General features: G+C 37.0%; 3 protein-coding genes across 6 annotated transcripts; all 3 read left to right on the top strand.

Annotated features, from left to right (window-relative positions):
• The first annotated feature begins 1,545 nt into the window (after nt 1-1,545).
• On the top strand, nt 1,546-10,928 carry LOC135608377 (phosphatidylinositol/phosphatidylcholine transfer protein SFH11-like). 3 transcript variants are annotated; one of them, XM_065101192.1, is made up of 11 exons: nt 1,546-1,832; nt 1,974-2,002; nt 3,613-3,696; nt 3,769-3,822; nt 4,217-4,294; nt 5,930-5,983; nt 6,906-6,965; nt 7,036-7,131; nt 7,980-8,081; nt 8,190-8,270; nt 10,297-10,928. In XM_065101192.1, exons 1-11 carry the CDS (start codon nt 1,778-1,780, stop codon nt 10,612-10,614), a joined length of 1,011 nt encoding a protein of 336 aa, XP_064957264.1. In that variant the 5' UTR covers nt 1,546-1,777; the 3' UTR covers nt 10,615-10,928. The 3 variants fall into 3 exon arrangements, with proteins under 3 accessions (XP_064957264.1, XP_064957265.1, XP_064957266.1); XM_065101193.1 differs by having other exon boundaries at nt 10,414-10,928; XM_065101194.1 differs by having other exon boundaries at nt 10,285-10,438.
• Nucleotides 10,929-11,899: 971 nt separating this feature from the next.
• LOC135608379 (transmembrane emp24 domain-containing protein p24beta2-like) lies at nt 11,900-14,877 on the top strand. Of its 2 annotated transcripts, none has more exons than XM_065101195.1 (5): nt 11,900-12,020; nt 12,403-12,612; nt 13,592-13,778; nt 13,857-13,964; nt 14,511-14,877. In XM_065101195.1, the coding sequence occupies exons 2-5, from the start codon at nt 12,403-12,405 to the stop codon at nt 14,642-14,644; spliced, it is 639 nt and encodes a 212-aa protein (XP_064957267.1). In that variant the 5' UTR covers nt 11,900-12,020; the 3' UTR covers nt 14,645-14,877. The 2 variants fall into 2 exon arrangements, with proteins under 2 accessions (XP_064957267.1, XP_064957268.1); XM_065101196.1 differs by lacking the exon at nt 11,900-12,020 and adding an exon at nt 12,071-12,183.
• Nucleotides 14,878-17,928: 3,051 nt separating this feature from the next.
• LOC135608380 (uncharacterized) lies at nt 17,929-22,610 on the top strand. The gene is made up of 6 exons (XM_065101197.1): nt 17,929-18,453; nt 19,941-19,977; nt 20,045-20,281; nt 20,365-20,412; nt 21,729-22,171; nt 22,328-22,610. Exons 1-6 carry the CDS (start codon nt 18,155-18,157, stop codon nt 22,419-22,421), a joined length of 1,158 nt encoding a protein of 385 aa, XP_064957269.1. The 5' UTR covers nt 17,929-18,154; the 3' UTR covers nt 22,422-22,610.
• Nucleotides 22,611-22,769: the final 159 nt, after the last annotated feature.

Raw genomic sequence — 22,769 nt, forward strand, 5'->3', positions numbered from 1 at the left:
GTGCTTTATTTGTAATAATTCCTAATTAAAGGAAGATAAATAAAAAGGTGAATATTAGTGTTGAAGATAAATTAAAATTTAGGATGCCATAAAAAATAATCAAGTCTTTTCTTGATTAGTTGTATATATATATATATATATATATATATATATATATATATATATATATATATATATATATATATATATAATGTTTCTTGATGAAATTCCAAAAAATTAAAGAAAAATTAGATACAGGAAAAAAAATTAAAAGTTTATATTTGCCGACATATTATAATTTACAAAAAAAAGAAAGGAAGAGAGGGTTAAAAATGGGCAATTATATCTCATAAAATTGTTTGCCAATTCACAGAGAACAAATGACAGATGGTCACATCAATCTCATGGAATTTGTGGATCTCAAAGTTGGACGGAATGCTATTCCCTTCTTTTGACCACCATAAGCAAGTGTGTTCGACTACTGTATTATAGGAGCCGTTTGGGTCTAACACGACTCGAATCCGAACCTATTGCCATCCCAATTAGCATCCGAACCCGTCATTGTTCCAACAAGAATCGATGTATGCGTGCCGTAGTCATACATATAATCTTTGCTAGGCTTTGGATTTTATTCTCCACGAGGAGAAATGAGACGTGTTTGACGGCAATCCCCGCACGACTAACACGTGCCACTCGAGGACAAGTCACGTGTTGAATTTAGATGGCCAATTTCGAATTTAGACGCCTTATATTATTCTTATTTTTAATCAATCGATGACTTTTTTATATATGTTTTTACTATAACAAACTAAATGAATATTTACAAGCTTTAAGTGTTTACGAACATATATTAGCTTGATCGTCGAAGGAGTTTTACCGTATAATTTCGATGTATATATATATATTTATTATTTTTTTAAAAATTATTCAGTTCTTGTGTGTAATTTTATAATTTTAAAATAATTATATATATATATATATATATTATAAGGTCTAAATAATTATTAAATGATCGATGAGTAGCATGATTTAAATATCACAATATTCTTAATTATATGGAATTATATTTGTTTCCTTTGTAAAAACTAATATTCTTAATTATATATTTTAGAATATGTGATATATCTCCGAAACGTAACTCATAGATACTACCAACATTTATACGTCCGTCACTCTTGTCATGCCACGTTAGCCGGCCGGCCGAAACAAGTTGCAAGTGTCAACCATCATCGTCCTCGCTTGCCACGTGCCCATGCTGCGGGACCCACTCGAACCGTAACCACGTGTCTTGTAGCAGGGAATCACGGAGAATCATGGATCCGTGTGAGAGGGTCCGATCAGCCGTGAAATATCTCCCAGAGCGACGTGGCCAGTTGTCAGGCTCCTCTCGCAAGTGGGTCCCGCGGTGATTAGTGGCCTCGTCGAGCCGTGATTGGTGGGAGGCTTAATTAGTTGGAATATTAAACTGCCTTATTTTTCCTCTCTCTCTCTCTCCCGCTTCTATTTTTGGAGTTTCCAAAATTTAAAACCTTCTCCTTTTTACCGATCTCGTTCTCGCATTCATCGCTACATACATGTGATGTCGATGCAGCAACAGCAAAGACGATAGCTTTCGAGGTGTCACTGAGAGAGAGAGAGAGAGAAGAGAGAGAGAGAGAGAGAGAGAGAGAGAGGGGAAGTTAGAGAGGGCGAAAAGACATCGTCGGTCGGCGAAGGCCTCTTCCCTTCGCCAGTCGCCTCAGGAAATCCTGATCGACTAGCGAATTCCTTCCTTCCCTAGCCTCGCTGTTCTAGTACAATGGCGGTCGCGCCTCAGGACGCCATCAAACAGCTCTCCGCTCTGATGGACGAAGGTCACAAATACACACCCTCTCTCTCTCTCTCTCTCCGTAAATTTGAGTCCATGTTTGGTCAATTAGCTAGTTTCTAAAGGTCCGACTGAATGGTATACTTTCTGATACCGATTCTTGGTTTTTTGGGCCGAATTCTTGCAGTGGATGAGCCGCGGAAGCGTACATTTCAGGTAACATCTCTTTATCTTTCTAGATCTGCTTGGATCTTGGGCTGGTTGCGATGAATTCTTGATTCCGCGTTACAATTCTGTGTTTTCTGTGTCGAAGATGGGTTCTCGGAAGTGGTTCTCGGGGGATGTGCAGCGATCTTGATGTTTTGCAAGAATGATTTCTCGAAACGTTGTTCTCTGTGATTGATCTGCTTTGTGAGAGCAGTGATACGTTTGGTACTGTCTTTTCCGATTTTTGCTAAAGTTACTGCATCCGATGAGATGGATGGTTAGATTGGTCTAGTAGTTAATAGCAGCAGCTGCTGGTGTTTCGTCTGGAATCTACATGTTCTAGGAGATGCTAAGTTTATTACCGGTTGGATCTTGCAAAAGAGCTTGGCAAGCCGCTGAAATCGAAATGGGAAAGCAATGTGCTCCTCGTTGAGACTGAGATCAGAGCTTCTGGTACATGTTCCTGATAGCATAATATCTGATGGTGTCCCATATCCCAAAATAATCACACATTGGTTGTGTGGTTAGGGGCTTGATCCGTGTGGTTTTGGGATTTGATCATGATATAATTCGTCCTGCTGGGATTTGTTGCAGTGTAGAAGCTTTTAGTGTTCAATTGCTTGTTGAACTATTATAATTTGAACCTCGCTCCCAGTGTAGTATAGTGGTCTTAGATGTTGAGATTTCTTCACTAGTCTTCTTCTATTCATTGACTATTAGTATATATATACTATATTCATTAAAATTATTGTCTTTGTTAGAGACATCTTTCTTGCTAGAATCTAACCAGCCATCTCTCTATTATGACTTCCTTTTGAAGTGCCACAATTTGTAATAAATATTGTCAACTGGCCGTTTATTATGTATTTGATGCTTTGAAATAGATTTTACAATATCCTATCTATTCACCAAAAGAAGAGCATATTCACCACCATTTGTTCTGTTGCCGGGACATTAATGAATAGGTAGATTACTAAACCTTACTAATCATATTGTCCTTTCCCACTGTGCTTTTGGTCATTTTGTGCATCCTGGGTGAACTGGCATTACAATATCTTCTTGTAAGTGATGACATCTAAGGCCAATACTGTTTCCACAAGTGATCATATATATTAATTGCTTATGGAATGGTGAGGCAGCTACTTCTGATACTTGATAATGGTTTACTCTTGTTCTTTTATGAGCATCTGCCATTCAATGAACTTGAAATGTGTCATACTCATAATAAACAAATAATAATGTTTATTTATTATTTTCTGATGGAGATTTTCAGGAAGAAACAATAACAGATAACTTCTGATTTCAGTGCTAGTTATTGCATTAGTATGTCTGGTTGTCTGTTAATCTGTGGCTTAAAGAAAAAAGTTATTGTGCTTTTGCTTCTGCCTCTATCTCTCGCAATGGAATAGTGGTCCCTCCCCCATAATCTTCAGGTTTTGCATTTGCTTTGTGTTAATGCTCACAGGTTGCCTTTTTTTGTATGTTTGAGAGCTTGTATTATCATGTCTTATAAATAAATGTTGTTTTTAGATCAAAATCCCTTTTATTTATTGAGAAAAAATGCTTCATGAGTTCATTATGTGGATGGTGACTTCATGTTTCGATTGTTTCATTGGCAGAATATGCACCAGGGATATCCAACAGCAACGTTAGGGCGCTTTCTCAAGGCCAGAGAGTGGAGTGTTGCCAAAGCACATAAGATGGTGTGTCTATATCACCTAGTTGTATTGCTTTTCTTTTGCCAATAAGAAAACTAGTAACTTTCTTTGTCACAGCTGATAGATTGCTTAAACTGGAGGATTCAAAATCACATCGATGACATCTTGACTGTGAGTTGTACCCTTTATTTTTGTTTGTTAGAATTGTTGTTATTTGATGAAATCCCAGTCAGTTCATCAATTATGACATATTACATAGTACAGACTGAAGAATGTTTCTTATTTCTGTACTTCATCTTATTTGCTAGTTGCTTACAATTCTGCTTTAAGTTGGCCACGTAGTTTTGTCATCATTAAATCATTACACAAAAGAAGTTTCTTAGATCTGTAAAAGCAAATTGTACCAGATGCTACTTAAAAGGTTGCAAAAGAAAAAGGAGAAGTCAAACACAAATGATGAACATTGATAAACCTAGTATGCTAATTCACATTGATTTTGAAATTCATTTTGTAAAAACACTAATCTGTTGTTTCACTGTTTTAATGTGATTCTATTTGAGTGTAGAAACCTATAATACCAGCAGAATTATATAGGGGGGTTCGTGACTCGCAACTTATCGGATTGTCAGGATACTCAAATGAGGTATTATCTTCTTCTGTCTAAACCAACTTTAATCTTGCTATAATCATGCTATTCAATGCCACTGGTGATAACTTCAATCATGTGCCTCTTGAAATCCCGCAACTTTGTACTGATGTGCTGCATGCACAAAATATTTTCCATATCATGCCTTTCCCTTCACCTCCCTTTTAGATGATGAAGTAATGGTCATTTAGTATCAATAATGAAAGATCGTGTTTTTTGCTTAACTTAGTTTAAAGCTTGTTCTTTCACTTAATCAGCAATAACAAACTTATTATTGCAATCTTGGTAATTGATATGGTACTTTGACTTTTTTGGAAAATGGTCCTGGGATTGTGCAACATTGGGAAGGGGAACAATTACAAGTTGGGGAATGAATGGTTATTCTATCAGTAAAAGAAACCATGTAGAATAGTTGGAGGGTTTAACTGTGTTGGCCTTTCTGTTTATATAGAACTAAGTTCTCTTTCAGGTCTCTGTAGTTTTGTATGTGCCAAGAATTATTCTCTTTCTATATTGTTGGAAGACTTTGAGGACTCATTCTTCCATAATATTAGGTGCTGCCAAACAAGGTTGGCATTTTATTAGCTGGTTACATCCAAGAACACTCGCATACAACAATGTGCAATTACATATACTGGTACTAAGGCAACAACATTTACCTCATGCACCATTTCACTAGAATTGTATTCACCATTTAGTTTGCAGCATTGTTCTTGATAAAGGACATGATACTTGAAGGTTTCCTGTTTTGGTGCATCTCTGATTATATGGAGACTTGCCTACATGCCTACCTGTTCTCTATGGATTACATGGGTCCAACTTTTAAAAGTTTATCTGCTTTACACGTGGGTATTATTAGTTGCAATGCCACTGAGACAAAGTACAAAATTGAGAAAGTGACATCTTTATATTTAAAACACAAGCTGAAGTAATTTCTCTTTAAACTGTAATCCTTTGTGACTGTCCACTCTGGCTCCATCAAAATTTGATGCATTTCTGGAAGCAGGATATTTTGCTAATTTGTTCAAGAATATTTGTCATGGTAGGATGTGCCGAACCCAAGATACTTTTAGGATTATTAGTTATTTTTCTCACGTTGGTACTATATGTACTGTTTGTTACCTGTAAATAGGTTCTATAATTCATATCTTGCAGAATGACTTCATTACTTCAGAAAACGGAAATCTTGCATTATTTTTGACTTTTCTACTTGTCATGCATATGTTTTCATGACCATATTGAAATACTGTGCATTGGTGTTTGTCAACAACAACAAGAGGTTGTAGACAACTGCTTGAGTTGGCCACATGGATCCTCTTCTGCTATTGAGCTCTTTTGAGGGCAATACAGTAGTTAAACTAAGAGGCATCAAATTCTTTCTTCCAGTGCTGAACAGAGTCTTCTCAGGTCTTGTCCATATATCCTCACATGATAAATTTTGACCTGACTTACCTTGCCTAATTGATGCATTTATAGTCAATGCATTAGTTCAAATCAAGTAAAAATTTAAATATTTCCTTGTTTGTTTTCTGGAAATGCCTAAGATGCTTTATCACTCCTACAAATAATAACTATTCTTTTAAAAAATGTAAACTATAGTTATCTTACTTTTCTCCTTTACCTCCATTACAGGGGCTTCCTGTTTTTGCAATAGGTGTTGGCCTCAGCTCATTTGACAAAGCGTCGGTGAGATTAATGACAATTCCTTTATTTTAGAGATGTTGTTTCTTTCACAAATTAGAGTGCAGAATACTCAGACAAAAATGTGGCAGGAGAGTACATGTTTTTATGCTGTAGCGTTTACTGGTCATTATTTTTTAAAGCATATTTCTGAGACATCTGATTTTCACAGGTTCGAGATACTCTTTTGTTTCTTCTTTTGATTTAGATGGAGCTACATCTTTGCTTGATGTCGTGCTTAGTCAGTTATAAATCATCTGTTGTTGCTACTGATGAGCCTTTTTATCAAGAATAGAGTCGCAAACACAAAAGGACTGAGAAGATAAGAGGGGATAGCTACAGCTAACATCGGATGTTTTCTTAATTTTCCAAATGTTACATGACTTATCACTATGTTGGGAATATATATATATATATATATGTGTGTGTGTGTGTGTGTGTGTGTGTGTGTACATATATTTATATATATGTATGTATATATATATGTATATGTATATGTGTGTGTGTGTACATATATATATGTGTGTGTGTGTACATATATATATATGTGTGTGTGTGTGTATAGTTCTCCTGAACATTCATATTTATTAGATGTCATTCTCAAGAAATTGGGTTATTTGTCAAAACCCACCACTGTAACAACATTACATGAAATGAACTGCAAGATCACTTCCTGATTGACATATTCAGGTTTCCATTCTAGATCAACCAATGTATTCTGTATATAGAATCCCATTCAGATATACTTACAGCATGAGCTGTGTAACTGTGTGATAAAGAAAAGTAAAATTTTCTGCTCAGCAAGCAAGTTGATTACAATTCTTGGTTAAACTTGCAGATGTTTTTACATAGAAATTTTGGAAAGCTAGGGCAGTTGTTTCTATTTTTTTGTTAATATTTAATCACCTGTATATTGGTTTCGTTTTAGGTAAACTACTATGTGCAGTCACACATTCAAATCAATGAGTATCGAGATCGTGTAATATTGGTAAGTAACATTTCTTGTATTCTACGTGCAGTTCCACATTTTCATTTACTTTTACATTCTTTTATGGTAGCCTGCTGCAACTAAGAAGTATGGGCGGCATATTGGGACATGTGTGAAAGTTTTGGATATGACTGGTCTGAAGCTTTCAGCACTGAGCCATATAAAGGTACGTTCTCTTTTGTTTTCAAGGTTGAATGTGTTGACACACTTGGTTGTGCTTGTTTATATCAGCTGTAGAATTTCGTTCAAATCCCCCTTCTGGAGCTCTTAAAGTTCTGCATGACAGTCGAAGTGTTTCCTTTTAAACTGTTTAATGGCAAGCTTGATTTTTCATCTTATTCATGACTCTACTTTAGATTGATGGTATTACAGAGATGGTCCAGTTATTTATATTTTCCATGCTGACTTTGTTCAGGGTAGGCTGGTTTGACAAAGCAACCTCTAGCTGTGGTCTGAATTGGCTTGGAATTATGCCATGAGATGGTGTTGACACAAACCAAAATTTTCACACAACAGCTAGCCAAATCAAAATCTTGTATTAAGCCTGAAAGACTAGAATATAAAATCTAAACTCAAGTCCTGTATGAATTAAAATATTTAAGTAATCTGCCTTGTCTGTGATGTTTTTTGTACATAGGTGGTCAGATTTGTTGGTCAATCATATAAGAAGCTTATAAAATATGCATTAGTTTTATATATACAGAACAAGATACTTATGTTGCTCCAAATCAGGTGAATGAGGAGAAATCACAAATTTCTTTCTAATAGCATATTTAATGTTCATTAGACAATTTGATGTCATAATTGCTTTACTGCATTATGTTATAGCACTTGTCCACCATCTGATGGAGCTTCTTTGGATCTTTGCATCCTTTAGTTCCTTGCGGTCTGTTTTTTATGTATTAAGTTCTATGTTTAGTTAAAGTCAATTAATTGCTAACTTCTGACAATGTTCCCTATGCAAATACCTCTGGAAACTATTTTGATTGTCCTTCTTGTTTTGGTTGAGTGCAGCTATTAACCATCATATCTACTGTCGATGACCTTAACTATCCTGAGAAGACAGAGACTTACTACGTAGTTAACGCTCCATATGTATTCTCAGCATGTTGGAAGGTAGGTGAGAGTTTTCTTAAACATTTGTTCTCATCAAGATAATTTTAGAATACATACTGCAATCTGATTATTATGCCAATGGTGCTTGCTGTTTCTCTGTATGGTCAGGTTGTGAAGCCTCTTCTACAAGAAAGGACAAGAAGGAAGGTACAAGTACTGCAAGGTTGTGGCAGAAATGAGCTGTTGAAGGTCCAAAATTTTCATTAATTCTTTTTCAAAGGAAGCATTTTTTTATCTTTGACCACTAGATTTTATTACTATGCAACAACTGTAGTATTTGGTGTGAATCTTTAAATGATCTCCTCAAACTTGGCATTTAATTGCTTTGGAACCAATTTATGGTTGCTTTCCTAATTTAACATTTGCATATTGCAATTCATAAGGTATATATGTAAGTTAAATATTGTGGCCTCTATATTTTCATGTAGAAACCGATCACTTGATTAAATTTTGATCAATTGCACTTGCTTGTCTTAGCAGAGTGCTTATTACTATAATGTTTTATATCTCTCACTAGTGTTTTGAAAAGGCGCTTGAGCGAGGCGAGGCCCGAGTGCCTCACACATTGGTCGGGTGACGTGCTTGCCTGAGCCCATGCACTGGGTACCTTGGGCAAGTGCCCGGTTAAAAGCAAGCAATCGAACCATATTGCCAACTCTGGTTCGATTGAATAGTAACTTAGTTGGTTCAATTGAACCAACTAAGTAGAGTAAACACTAACAGGAACAACCAACCTGCCTCGACCCCCTAACAGTAAACCCTAATTACTCTCATTGCCTTGACCCACATCTGGTCTATCGATGAATAGGTCTGATGCTTTCTCTGTCACTGATGGACAGATCTGATGCTTCCTCTATCGTCGACGGATAGGTCTGAAGTTCCCATTGCTATAGCTTTTGTGTGCAGTTCCCTCCGCAGTTGTTGCTTTCGTGTGCAGCTCCTTCCATCGTCGAGGGACAGGATTGCAGCTTCCTCCGCCACCGATGGACACATATGAAGCTTCTTGTGCCCCCAATATTGCCGTCCGTAGCTTCCTCCGCCGCTATTATAGTTGTCTGCAACTTCCTTTATCGCTGTTGCCACTATCTGCAGGTTCCTCCATCATCGCCACTCTCTCATTCCTTATGTTCCACCATCGGCGACTCCTCTTCTTTGCCCCCCCGACCCCTCTATTATGCACTATTATAATTATTGTTAATAGTGGATTGTTAATCTTTAGAACTGATATTAAAACTATTGTTACCATATCTTCCAATAAAATAAAACTGATATTAATCCTTGGAATTGTTGATCCTATTTAGAACTACTAATCCTTATCTAGCACTGTTAATCTTATTTATCAATTGTATTATATTTTTTTTATATATTAATATTCTAGAGTGTCTCGCTTTGCTCGGGCTAGCACCTAAGGGAGTGCCTAGCGCTTCGAACATTTTGGGACCTTGGCGTTTAGTGCTTTGAAAACATTGTCTCTGACATTGTAATATACTTAGTTGCCCAAATCTATAGTTCCGTATATCATTAGTTTTTAACATCTAGAAGATCCTTTAGACATGCATTATCTGTTGGCTTTTTTTGCCTGATGGTTCTGTAGTAATTACCAGCATAGAAGATATGTATATGCAAACAACAGTTGCTAAGTCTCATTTTATGTCTTCGTAGTTAACTTTTTGCTCATCATCTAAGTGTCCAAGATGATATTTTTTAGATGGATTGAAGTACATATTTCTGAAATGAAATAGATGAATCTTATGAAACTATATCTTTTTATGGTATGAGAATGAAATCTACTTGAGAAAGTACAACTGATTCTTGCAAGATAGATTCCCAGCTTAAAATTTTATGGCTTGTGCATTCCATTTACAAGACGTTGAACCTTTTCTTTGACATCAATAGAAGAGGTAATCATGTTCTACATTATAAAAATTCTAATTTTGTAGACCTTTGACTGCCAATGTTGAATCAAAGGAAGATGTATTGTTTAGTAAAGAGAGCGACTTTACATCTGAAAGCTGTAAAGTTGAACCTTCAAATGAAGCAAAAAGTAAATGGCTATGTTTGGCTCACCAATGGAAACTAAGTATGCCTTGTTTGGCTTTCATTTTACTAGCAAGTGCATAGTTTTTGTACCTCAGTATTCATATTTAAATCTTGATCAAATATAAACCATTTTGAATGCCTACTTCATAAAAAATGCTAACAGTTTTGATTGTAGATAATGGACTATTCTTCTCTTCCCCATTTCTGTCGACGAGATAATTATGGGTCATCTCGGATTTCATCTGCTGGTGCTGATGTCTGCTACTCCTTGGACCATCCCTTCCACCAACAGCTCTACAACTACATCAAGCAGGAAGCACTAACCCAGGAATGTGTATCACTCCTGAAGCAAGGATCCTTCCACGTAGATGTGCCTGGAGCTGACACCGAGGGAACAAATATAGTCAAGGCATTAGAGTCTGAGCTCCACAAGATCGGCGGCCATGATGGGCTCACTCACCCACTAAATGGTCTCCGGATCAATGATGCATGAAGATGGCAGTAGATGAGGGAACCATTTGAAGCTGCACTGCAGATGTGCCTTGCATTTGCGCTGCTGAGCCTTCAACCAAATTTGTTTTCAAGTAGGAGTATTTAGGGTTCCACTAGAAGTCCTTGCAATCACTTGATGCAGGCTTTGATGAGGAAGATGGAGAGGCAATGAAACCTTCTGCTGTTTTAACAAATCAGGAACAGAATGAAGGTTGGGACTCATGTAATTCTATTGCCAGGAGACCAGTATTTTGAGTACCAAACATTGTATAGGTTTATCTATATCAATATTTTCACATGAGATGATTGAAATCATCACGTCAGATATGATTTATTGCTCCTGCTATCATCAGTAAGCAGTAGAAACATGAAGAATGATAGCAATACTGAGATGCTACTGCTGCTGTTTCCACAGGGAAGCATTTGCTATTAAATCTTACCATTTCTCTTGATGCTAAAAGCCAATCTCTCATGTCATAATTTCTGTGCCATTAAAACATTGGCCTCAGTTTTAATGTAATTTTTAATCAATAAATTGGTGCTAAATATTTCAAATAATGCATTTTTGGCTTTTGATTGATGGATTGGGGCATAAAAAGTAAAACAATTGATGATTATATATTGTTTGGTTTCTCTAAAGATATATGCAAATATGATATGTATTGCAAATAAAATGACGACAAAGAAAACCATTTTGTGATGGATAAAGAGTAATTTTATAAGATAATTTTATAGTATTTTCAATATGTCAATAAATACTATCATGTAATATAAATATATTATAATATAATATTTATAAAATTATTATGTTGTATATTTGTTATGTATTAGTGTCCTCACTGATACTAAGAAGACATTGTAATATAGTACAAAAACATTGTAAAATAATATATATTTTATTTTCAATAATATTAAAAAAATATATAATATAATAAACACTTTATTTTTGTATTAGAAAAAACCAAAAATATTAGAAAAAACCAAAAGTATTTACTATAACACAGTAAATCCTATATTTTCAATAATTATATTTTCGTATTACTAAAAATATTATATGGACCAATCTATAAGAAAAAAAATGATTGAAGGTATTTCATATAATAAAAAATATATATTATTTAAAAATTCTGAAAATGATTTACACTTCTCGCGAATATATAAATGCGAAGAATAAGATTATTTTATGCAGGACGGTATGAAATGGCAAGTTTATAACAACTGTTATGAAGGGTGACTACATAACGGCCGTTACATCCAGCTTTTCTTTTATTTATCGATTGCGATTTGTTATTTATTTTATTATTATTATACGGAAATAAGCGCAGAGCAGAAGCGAAGCCGTCGGCGATACGAGAGAGAAAGAGGTAATAACAGGAGGCTAGAGAATTCCAGGAGACGAAGCAGCAGGTGATTTATATACCAATCCCTTTCGATCCCTTTTCTGTCTCTTCTGTTATGTGGATCTTTGTTTCTGATGCTTTAACGCGGTGGATTCATGTGCTTCCCAAGAGCGAAGTCGTCTTAACAGTTGATTTCTGAGTTGGGATGTGTTTTTAGGAGGAAATCAGAGGTGGATGGCGTAGATCCAAAAAAGTTGTTAGCTTTTTTAGCCCTTTGTAACTTCGATTATTGTTTGTTTGAGCTCTTCGTTGAATGGTTTTGCTGCAGTCCTGACCCAATTCTTCTTGTTTTCTACTTGATGTTGCAATTTCACGTTTGTAGTGAGCCTACGGTTGCAAGGTGGTAACCTTTTGTGTTCTTCGGTCTTCTGTTTGGAATTTGTATGCAGATGGAGGGACGCTCTTCGACGATTGCGTTCTTGGCGTTCGTTTGCTTTCTATTGAGATTGGGATTAACTGATGGGATCAGATTCGTCATTGATAGGGAAGAGTGTTTCTCCCATTCAGTTCCTTACGAAGGGGACATGGTTTACGTGTCATTTGTTGTGGTCAAATCTGATACTCCCTGGCACTACAGCAATGATGGTGTTGATCTTGTGGTACGTTTTCCGCTTCCCTTTTCTTGAAGAGCATGTGTTCTGGAGACTAGGACATTAGAATCAAAGTATATATTCAAGAGATTATTCTTCTTTATCTCTGATTAGTAGTTGACAGTGACTGCTCAAGTATTGTACTTTTGGATCTAGAATGCGATTTGGAAGAGCTTACTGAGGCCATACACAAATCCATTCGACCCATTTAACTTTTTAAAGAATCATATAAATCATTTCTGATGTGGGTTCATGAACCAAGTTAAATTAGTGAGAAAGGTTATAGCTGAACTAGTCCCTAAATGTTCTGATTTAAATGGTAGTGCATTATTTGAATAAAGAACTTGTTGGTTGATTAAAGGTTAGATTAGGTCCTGCAGCTTTCCAAACAGTATTGGAGATTCCTTTTTCTTAGTTTATCCTCAGATAATATTTAAAGTGAAAAATAACACGACTCCTTTTGACCGTCTAGTTATTTTAGCTCAACAAAATGAGAGAACCCCATTTTATTTTCTTTTATTGCATTCTTTTTCTACTTCATTTTTTGGGGGGCACAAGGGGAAAAATATCCAAACAGCAAAATTATCTTCAACTTTGATGGATGTTTAATAAGGAATGTGGTGAGAGTCATCGTATCTGATGTTAAATAAAAAAAAAACAGAGGAAATAAGTTATAAGAAAATTGTGTTGATTTTAATGTATAGTATTCAACAACACATTCTTTGATGCACTTCCACTGTTTGGTATGTTTTTGTATTTTTGTGTGGCCAATGGACGTATTCCATAATTTACCTGCTAATCTAACTTGTCTGGGAATTATGCCATGTTGCTATCTCACTGTTGAAGTGTCCCTATTACCCACCTACAAATAGGGAAGCAAGAACTAAGGATTCATTATTATGCCAATGATTTCGGTGATGTTATGATATAGAATGTTTTTCTGTAGTAACATCATCAAAAACCTTCTATAATTACAAGTTTTTGCCAGGTAAAAGGTCCACATGGTGATCAAATCCATGATTCTCGTGACAAGACCAGTGAAAAGTTTGAATTTCTAGTTCAAAGGAGTGGTCTTCATCGATTCTGTTTCACGAACAAGTCTCCTTACCATGAGACGATTGATTTTGATGTACATGTCAGCCATTTCACGCACTATAATCAACATGCAAAAGATGGTTAGCCTGCAAATGTCTTACTTCTGATGTTTGGGATGCAACAAACTTCTTGTAATGATCTTCTCTTACTGTTTGCAGAGCATTTGGCCCCTTTGCTGGAACAAATTGCAAAGTTAGAAGAAGCTCTTTACAACATACAGTTTGAGCAGCACTGGCTGGAGGCTCAGACTGACCGCCAAGCACTGGGTATTTCCTATATCTTTCTTTGGTAACTGTAACTGATTTGACTCGATAGGAGAAAACTCTTTCAGGAGTAAGATGGCTAAATTATTCTTTCCTCCTGAGCTTTATCCACTTGTCATAATTGTATTCCTATACTCCTAATAGATGGACTTATAGTGTTGCAGGGAAATTGCAACTTTCCTGTGAGACATAAATGATCATGTTATGATCACATAGACATTTTTTATGTCAACGTCTTAGCATGCTTTCTAAGTCCAAGCAACTCTTTATCAATAAGAAATGCAACCATCTAGACCTAGCTAGAATGGGCCGATAAAATTAATAGATTGTAAAATTTGCAAAACTGCACCAAATAGACTAATTCAATTTAGCTCGTAGTTGATTATCTTAGAAAGAGCCTTTGCTTGGAAAAGCTTGCTAGAAATATTGTCCGTTCTTTTCTGTAACAAGGCATCTTTCTGTTTTAATCAAGATAGCTTTTGTGTTTTTCATCTTGGATAGCTTAAATATCGACTATCTGAAGATTCATTGTGATCTGTGCAATTGCAGTAAATGAAGCAATGAGCAGGAGAGCAATCCATAAGGCACTCTTTGAATCTGCCGCCCTTGTTGGGGCTAGCATTCTGCAAGTCTTTCTCTTGCATCGCCTTTTCGAGCGAAAGCTTGGCACCTCCAGGATTTAGATCTGTCTTGTTGCAGAATGGAGTTTTAACATCCTCAGGTATTAGTGTTCAACTTTGAGGATGCGTATCAGTTAGCATGATTTTGTGCCTTAGAGTAGAAAATTTGTAATCTTGTGTTTTATTTTACTGCTGAAACAGTGCAGATTAGCATTTGTTTTTATCATTTCTGATCATCCTTGTTAGGATAATGTAATGGATTGGCTATGACATGGTGTCCTTTAAAGTTTTGGATCTGTGACATTGTCATTGAAGTATTGCCAGTGCTTACAGAAATGCTACAACCTCAAGCAACTGAAACAATTCCACAAAAGCAACAGGGAAATCTGAATGAATCACAAAAGACAAAAAAAAAAAAACATTGGGATGCCTGCTCCATGATGCCTCTATCAGTATGGGATCTGATGAAAGTTCAAAGGCAACCAATGCCTTCTGAATTAAAAAAGGAAAAAAAGAGAAAATTATAGTATAGCATGTCTTGTCCTCCAAATACCCCACAATCCAGGATGACTTTTCTGAAGCCATATAACTTGGATTCTGTGGGGTTGACTTCTCATGTTCTTCTGCTTTCTCCTAAGAAAAAGAACTCAGGGTGAGTGTATTAATCTTTCATCTCATGAGCAGATTAAGTAGAACTTAAGCTAGTTTGGTCAAGTGATGTGCACTCCATGGGCTTGGCAAGATGGATTCTGTGGGGTTGACTTCTCATGTTCTTCTGCTTTCTCCTAAGAAAAAGAACTCAGGGTGAGTGTATTAATCTTTCATCTCATGAGCAGATTAAGTAGAACTTAAGCTAGTTTGGTCAAGTGATGTGCACTCCATGGGCTTGGCAAGAAGCACCGTGTGTAACCAAATTACCTTGTTGTACTGTGCAGGTGGTTCTTTGATGCTTCTCTACTACATACTGACAAACTATACATGGATGGGTACAGACTTATTTAAGGAATTTTGTCTCTGTTACATTTGGCCAGACTAGTAGATGGGTGCATGCAACATATTGTTGGTGTTCTACCTGTAGTATAGGACATAGAGAGGCCCCGAGTGTTGCATTAGTCACCTTCTTGCTAGTTTCCTTATCCTTTAAGATACTGAATGGTTTTTGCATCTGAGGTTATGGTGTATGTCTTACATCGATCCTCTTTTTTGTCTTCAGTGATAAGGTTGCATATATTGATTCTCTTCAGATCCTGTTTTAGTGGGATCTTCAAGTGTGGATTGTTTTTCTCCTCTTTCTTGTTAACCTTTGGCTGTTTTTCAATCACAAAAGAGTGACAACTATTTCTGAAAAATATCTCCGCTTAGTTATTCCTAACTTAGCAGACAAGTGTTCTTTTGTAGCTTGTGTTTCATGCCAATATGTTCATAATGAGATCTATGTGATCCTGTCAATTATTTTCATGCTAACCAATTGGTCACTTGGCTACTTAAAAGGACTGCTGTGAGGCAAAGAAAGGGATAGATCATGAAGGGGAAATTGATGATGGTAAGAGCCATTCAAACTCCAAACTGATCATAGTAAAAAAACAAATGGTGGCTCATGGTGCATCAGTTAAAGCCAACCTTTCCGTCCATATGAGTCAAGGAAGCATGTGATATGCCACTACTTAATCTAGTCTCTTGCAGGGGTTAAGGCCATATGACATCTTCTCATCCTAATCTAATCTGAAAATGTACAAAAATACATCTTCTCATCCTAATCTAATCTGAAAATGTACAAAAATATGACTGAAGGGTCATCACTTGAGCAGGTTTAGATTGACCCTTGATAAGATTCTTGAGTGTTTTGTTGAGTCTATTTAGTTCAATTGTTTATTGAGTTGGTTTGGTTCAGTTAGACTTAAGTAGAGATTTATTTAATATCTATCTCCTCGAAGCAATCAAGGAGGCCGATCCCCTCGAAGTGATCATCTCGTCTTCTTTTTTACGATAAGACTTTAGGGTCTTATCATTTGGTATCAAAGCGACGATAAGACCTTCAGGGTCTTATCATTTAGTATCAGAGTGACGATAAGACTTTAGGGTCTTATCATGTTTCCATCCTCATCAAATCCAAACTCATTGGATTCGGTTGAAGTTGACTTCTATTCTAATGTTCTTCCCCAAAAATAATTCATAGAATTCCCAATGGCCACAGCTGGTGACACTTGCTCAAGGACAGCTAAGATTACAGACTTATTGACCTTTTTTTATTTGATGGATGAAGAATATTAAAACAAATCCATTATGATGTCAGAACTCTCAGAACAGGGGTTATGGAGATGTCTGTTCATCCCTGTAGCAGGCCATGACTAACTCAAGACAGTGTTTCTTCTGGCTGTTCCATGAGAAATTTCTTCCTGGTGATTCACACAGACACAGATGACATGTGGATTTGTCTCAAGAAAGGATAAGAATACAAGAGATGATTTTTCAGAAAACAACACCTCAACTGTTCACCTTTGCTTTCCAAGTTGGAGTTCCCTTGTCTCTGCCTGGTGCTCCCACAGGTGTACATTTCAACAATCCTCCATGCCATGTATAAAATATTTACATACTGAGATATAGATTTGTTTATATGATTGTTTGTCCCAAAGAATTACATTTTGCCTTTGATTCTGCATAAAATCCTGCAAGCAGTATCTATCAAAGCATTGTGTTCATGTGGCTGAATGATTGTCTACTGCAGATACTCTGAAAGAGATGTGACTGTTCACTCTTCAGTATCAGTATGCTTTTATTTCCTTTTCTTGAATTGTAACCATATCAATCTCTTCATTTCTCCAGTGAAACGCCCATATGATTTAAAGTTCTTGATCTAATTTTTTTGACCAAATAAAAGCAGATTTGGAAAACTTCGACCTGCTGGAATGATGGATCATCATCCAAGTTACTTGAGTGATTTGCTGCCTGTTAAAGGTACATGAATGATTCAGGGAAATGCACCAGATGAATCTAAAAGCAGACCAGCAATTCACCAAATCTAATAAGGGATTAGGGTTCGATGAAGGAGCAATATATTCTTATCATCTTATGATCACACATCAAGAGATCTCATTCCAAATATGTCTTTTGAGAGAAATAATAGCAAGTGTTCATGGAGCCATATATATAGAAGAATCCGCAGTATCCGGAAAGCACGTGAGCCACAGATAAAGTCACGTGCTTATTGCCATTTCCCTCCCCTCCCTTTTCTTATAATTATAATTATTATTTTCTTTTTTAAAAAAATCCATCGCTCTCTCTTTCCCCCTATATTTTTATCCATTTCAAAAATAGCAATAAATGTTTCTATTTCTTCGTCCCCCTTCGCCGTTCACATCCGTTCGCTTCCTCCAATCGAGCTCGCTCGAATCAGGATACCACACCGAGCCCTTTCTTTCCCTCGAATCCAATCCTCCGATCCCCACCCCCTTCCCGGAGTGCGATCAAAATCGATCCTCTTGGCCCCTCTCGCGGCGAATCCGACGATTCGAGAGGCGTTAGAGAGGCGAGGAGCGTAGAGGTACGGCCTTGGCCGGTGTTCTGGGGTGGGAGATGGGCGGGGTGACGTCGACGATGGCGGCGAAGTTCGCATTCTTTCCGCCGAGCCCGCCGTCGTACGGGGTGACGGCGGCGACGGAGGGGCGGCTGGAGATGACGGACGTGCCGCCACGGGAGAATGTGGAGGCCTGGCGGCTGCCAACGAGGCGGGGGACGGAGATCGTCGCCATGTACGTGAAGAACCCCGCGGCGAGCCTCACCTTGCTCTACTCCCACGGCAACGCTGCGGACCTCGGGCAGATGTATGAGCTCTTCTGGCAACTCAGCAAGCACCTTTGCGTCAACCTGATGGGGTGAGGGCTTCGTTTCTCCCTTATTCCTCGATTACCTTCCATAAAAGGTGCTCTTTGTTCATGTAGTAGTGGAGTTGAACATACAAAGTTAGGCAAACTCTTCCTTTCTTTGCTTTTCCCAGAACTTTTCGTTGGAAGATGAATTTGATCTGAAATTGTATCTCAAGAACCTTTTTGATTGACATAAAGAATTTGATCTAAATTTTTGTGCCTTGGTAGTTGCCACGACGCTTTGTCAATGCATTCACTCTTATGATGGTTGAATTTTCACTCGGATGGCTCTTTGAAGAGAACATCTTTCGTGTGCATTTTAACTAGAATTATGCAATTAGATCTGATTGTTGTTTTTTCTGTAGTACAGACTAAAGCAATTATTGACTTATTGGGTTGAACAGATGGCTTTAGCTTGTTAAACAGACTAAAGCAATTATTTTTCGTGTTTGTTCTCATGTTTCAGTGGGGGTGTCCTTTAAGAGGCTGTATATAGTGATATAGTGTTACAATAGTTTTATTGTCTTATCGAATGATTCATGAGGTTACATAGATCTGAAAGATTAATGGCAATAATGATTTTTTGGATTCATCCACAGCACAGCAGGATTTTCCAACATCCTTTTCAAGCCTAATAAATGCATGTTGTTCCCCCACCAATGAAGAGACAGCCAAAGCACCTATTGAATGGTCTTTCAAATAACCAAATGGCACTGATTTGGGGACCAAGCAAGTCCCCAATGTGTCTTAAAGATGATAAGATTATACATAAAGAAAAAAGCATGCATGTTATATAGTGAAAAACCACACAGGTTTTAAATATCTTGAACTAGGACAAATGATTCTTGTTGTTATTGATTGACATGCCAATTTTTACCTAAATTTTAGGGAATTGGGACTTGCCAGGTTAGTTGCCTTTTGAATCCGGGTATCATAAGTGCTACCGGTTCTTTCTTTTCAGTTGGTCCATCATGTTATCTAAGGTTATGAATTAGTTGAGTTTTAGAGTATATGCTGATAATGTTAATAGTTTTTGTAACATATTGCTTGTTCCATTAATTGTTGGAACGCAAAGCAGATGAATAGTTAGGTTGTGACATTAGTGCGCATGTAATAGGCCTGTATTTATGTTACAGTACAGAATGACTTATCTAGTTGAGTAGGTATCCTGTGTTTTAACTGGTAGTGCATATATTAAAATATGCTACAATAAAGGAAAGTAGTAACATAAATGCTTTACTTGAATGGTTATTGGCAAAAAAAACAGTATAGCAAATGCTTTCTAGGATATCTTCCCTTTTTTCTTTTAAAAAATTGTAATATATTGAGATACTGAGATTCCATGCAACCAGAGTTGGGTGTTTTTTTGCCTCCTGAATTGATCTTGAGTATTTACTCTTAATCTGATATGTTTGCCCTTCTGGGTTTCCCTGTGGTTAGTTTGGTGTTTCTGATATATGAATATGTCATTGAATATCCAAGTCATTTTTCTTCAGGTATGATTATTCTGGATATGGCCAGTCTTCTGGAAAGGTAGGACAATTATACATGATTTTCTTGGCTCACTGTTTAAATAGTCTCACTGTTTCTCTGCTTGCAGCCGAGCGAGCAAAATACTTATGCAGATATAGAAGCTGCTTATAAGTGTCTTGAAGTAGCTTATGGCACCCATGCAGAAGACATTATCCTTTATGGACAATCAGTTGGTAGTGGGCCTACTTTGGAACTAGCTGCTCGTTTACCTAATCTGAGAGCAGCTGTTCTCCACAGTCCCATTTTGTCTGGTCTCCGTGTCATGTATCCTGTAAAACATACATACTGGTTTGACATATATAAGGTTCCTACTTTTCTTCTCATCAAAAGTTTCAGTCTAATTTTTCCTCACAGTTGTATCTAACAGAACTTGTTGACTCTCTGCAGAATATTGACAAAATTCCTTTGGTCCAATGTCCAGTGTTGGTAATACATGTAAGTATATTGCTATAGTGTTTATGATTTTTCATGGCAGGCTCTAAAATTCTTCATATAGAAGACTGTTGTATTGATCTTTTTTTTTCTGAACTAAAGTAATCAGCATTTAGTAATGCTCTCGTATATCAAATGTTCATTGTGCCAAAAGGAAGTTATGCAGGCTAGAATGAATATCAAGACAAGAATTTTGTTATAAAATTGAACAAGGATATGGTATCATCCTCAATCAACTTGGCATTGATCTTCTTTTTCTTGGTTATGTCATGTTTAAATTCATTCGATCATTTTGATAAATGGTACTAAATTCTAGTTTGTCAAAGCTGAGTTATTTGATTTGCATTTTGATAACCAGCAGGCATAACAAGCAGTTCACTTACCATCAGGCCACAAAAGTTGACATTTAAAGTCGCATCCATGTTAAACACTTGTATTATATTGTAGTCATAGGACAGATGAACAAGGAATCATTGAACTTGGTATAGCATACCTGGTTTTGAGATTACAGATTCTTTGGCAAGTAAATTATAAAACTTTATGAAACTTTTTCTTAACAATTTCATGCTCACTAAGCAACTCTTTGTTTATTGAAATGCCTTATCTCTACAATGACAAAATTTGTATAAGCTCCTAATAGTAGGCATGATTATGTAGATAGCCCTCTATTTGAAAATCCCTAAATCTGGAATTCTGGATACAGTCATGTTTGTTGACCTGGTTAAGCCACATTATCTTTTATTGTGGGATTTTGCATCCCAATTAAAAAAAATGGCACTATGTTACAAGGTTCTCAATTTCGATTTGTACCGGTTTACCGAGCCTTGCTCGGTATACTACATATCAAGGCATACCGACGGTACATCGAAAAAGAGCTGAAAAACCTTCAAAAATACTTGGAGGTAATAGTCCAAATATTACCGAGGCATACCAATCGATACATCTCAGTAACGGTCCAAATTTGGGGCGTACCGATCAGTACACCTTGATAACGGTCAAAATCCTAGGCGTACCAATTGGTATGCCTCGGTAACGGTCGGATTTCGACCATTATTGCCCGGTACAGACCCTGTATCATCCGATACAGGGTCAAAACACTGGTACCACCTAGTAGAGGCCGGTTTGCATATCGGTATCCTCTCGGACCAGTACATACTGTCTGTATCGGGCAGTAAACTTCGAAATTGAGAACCCTACTATGTTATACACCCCACCTTCACATGTTCTTGTGCAGGCATACTTGAATTCCCTATGATTTTTCTCCTATGATCGTCCTCCTAGTTTGCATACAGTATTAAAACCCTCATTGGTGTTTGCAGGGAATGGTTGATGATGTTGTGGATTGGTCCCATGGAAAGCAGCTGTGGGAGCTGTCCAAAGTGAAGTATGAGCCTCTATGGGTCAAGGCAGGCAATCACTGTAATTTGGAATTGTTTCCAGAGTACATAAGGCATCTTAAGAAGTTTATATCAGCCATAGAGAAGGCACCCCCACCTAGAACTGCATCTACTGAAAGCTCAGTTCCACAAGATCCTCCTAGTATGAGCTCTGATCATTTGGACCACCAAAGAAGCATGGATAAGATGGAAAACCTAAGATCAAGTACTGATCATAAGGAGAAGGGTGGGAATAGTACGGACAGGAGAGAGAAGCCAAGATTAAGCACAGACAAGAAAGAAAAATCAAGAAAGAGCTTTGATATCTCAGACAGAGCGAGAAATAGTATGGACCAGCAAGAGAAACCACGAAAGAGCTTTGAACGGTCTGATAAAACTCAAAGACATGCCAACTTTTTTTAAAATTCATATACATAGTTTGTTACTGTATTATACATGTTTATGACAACTAAATCTGTGAATTTCAATAGTTTTGGTTACAGAATATTCCTTCTTCTGACCAGTTATTGAAATGGTTGCAGACTTGGAGGGATGATAAAATCGGTCAGCTTGTGCAATATTGATTGTTTCAAAGGCCCTGCCTCTCAGTCCGAGGAGTGCAAAGGTCAGTGCTAGCATTGGGTTGCTTGAGTAAGGATATAGTGATTGTTTTAATTGTATGGAGTGTTCTGGTGTTGGAACCATATCTCTGTGTTTAGTTGAGAGGAGGTAATTCTTCAGTTGTTTTTGCCACTTGTCTCTCATAAAGGCAAATTTCTTGTGCAGTCCAGTGGAATTAAAATATAAGCGATGGTTTTCAAAGCAGTGTTTTGCATCCTTTATGTTCTGTGTTTTTATGTCAAATTGCTTGTAGTCTTGTACTCACAAGTTTGTTTCCAACTCTAGCTGTAAAAGGAGATCATCCATCTTTATCTGAATAAACATCAATTGGTCTGATAATGCTTCCAGAAATGATGCACCATC

This window comes from Musa acuminata, chromosome BXJ2-3 (genome assembly GCF_036884655.1).
Source record: "Musa acuminata AAA Group cultivar baxijiao chromosome BXJ2-3, Cavendish_Baxijiao_AAA, whole genome shotgun sequence".
NCBI classification, from domain to species: domain Eukaryota; kingdom Viridiplantae; phylum Streptophyta; class Magnoliopsida; order Zingiberales; family Musaceae; genus Musa; species Musa acuminata.

Excerpts from the sequence above, each read along its gene's own strand:
- LOC135608377 (XM_065101192.1), top strand. The coding sequence starts at position 1,778 with ATGGCGGTCGCGCCTCAGGACGCCATCAAACAGCTCTCCGCTCTGATG. Across the intron at positions 1,833-1,973 it reads CTCCGCTCTGATGGACGAAG|TGGATGAGCCGCGGAAGCGT; the intron begins GTCACAAATACA and ends GAATTCTTGCAG. Across the intron at positions 2,003-3,612 it reads CGCGGAAGCGTACATTTCAG|AATATGCACCAGGGATATCC; the intron begins GTAACATCTCTT and ends TTTCATTGGCAG.
- LOC135608379 (XM_065101195.1), top strand. The coding sequence starts at position 12,403 with ATGGAGGGACGCTCTTCGACGATTGCGTTCTTGGCGTTCGTTTGCTTT. Across the intron at positions 13,779-13,856 it reads TAATCAACATGCAAAAGATG|AGCATTTGGCCCCTTTGCTG; the intron begins GTTAGCCTGCAA and ends TACTGTTTGCAG. Across the intron at positions 13,965-14,510 it reads GACTGACCGCCAAGCACTGG|TAAATGAAGCAATGAGCAGG; the intron begins GTATTTCCTATA and ends GTGCAATTGCAG.
- LOC135608380 (XM_065101197.1), top strand. The coding sequence starts at position 18,155 with ATGGGCGGGGTGACGTCGACGATGGCGGCGAAGTTCGCATTCTTTCCG. Across the intron at positions 19,978-20,044 it reads ATGGCCAGTCTTCTGGAAAG|CCGAGCGAGCAAAATACTTA; the intron begins GTAGGACAATTA and ends CTCTGCTTGCAG. Across the intron at positions 20,282-20,364 it reads ACTGGTTTGACATATATAAG|AATATTGACAAAATTCCTTT; the intron begins GTTCCTACTTTT and ends GACTCTCTGCAG.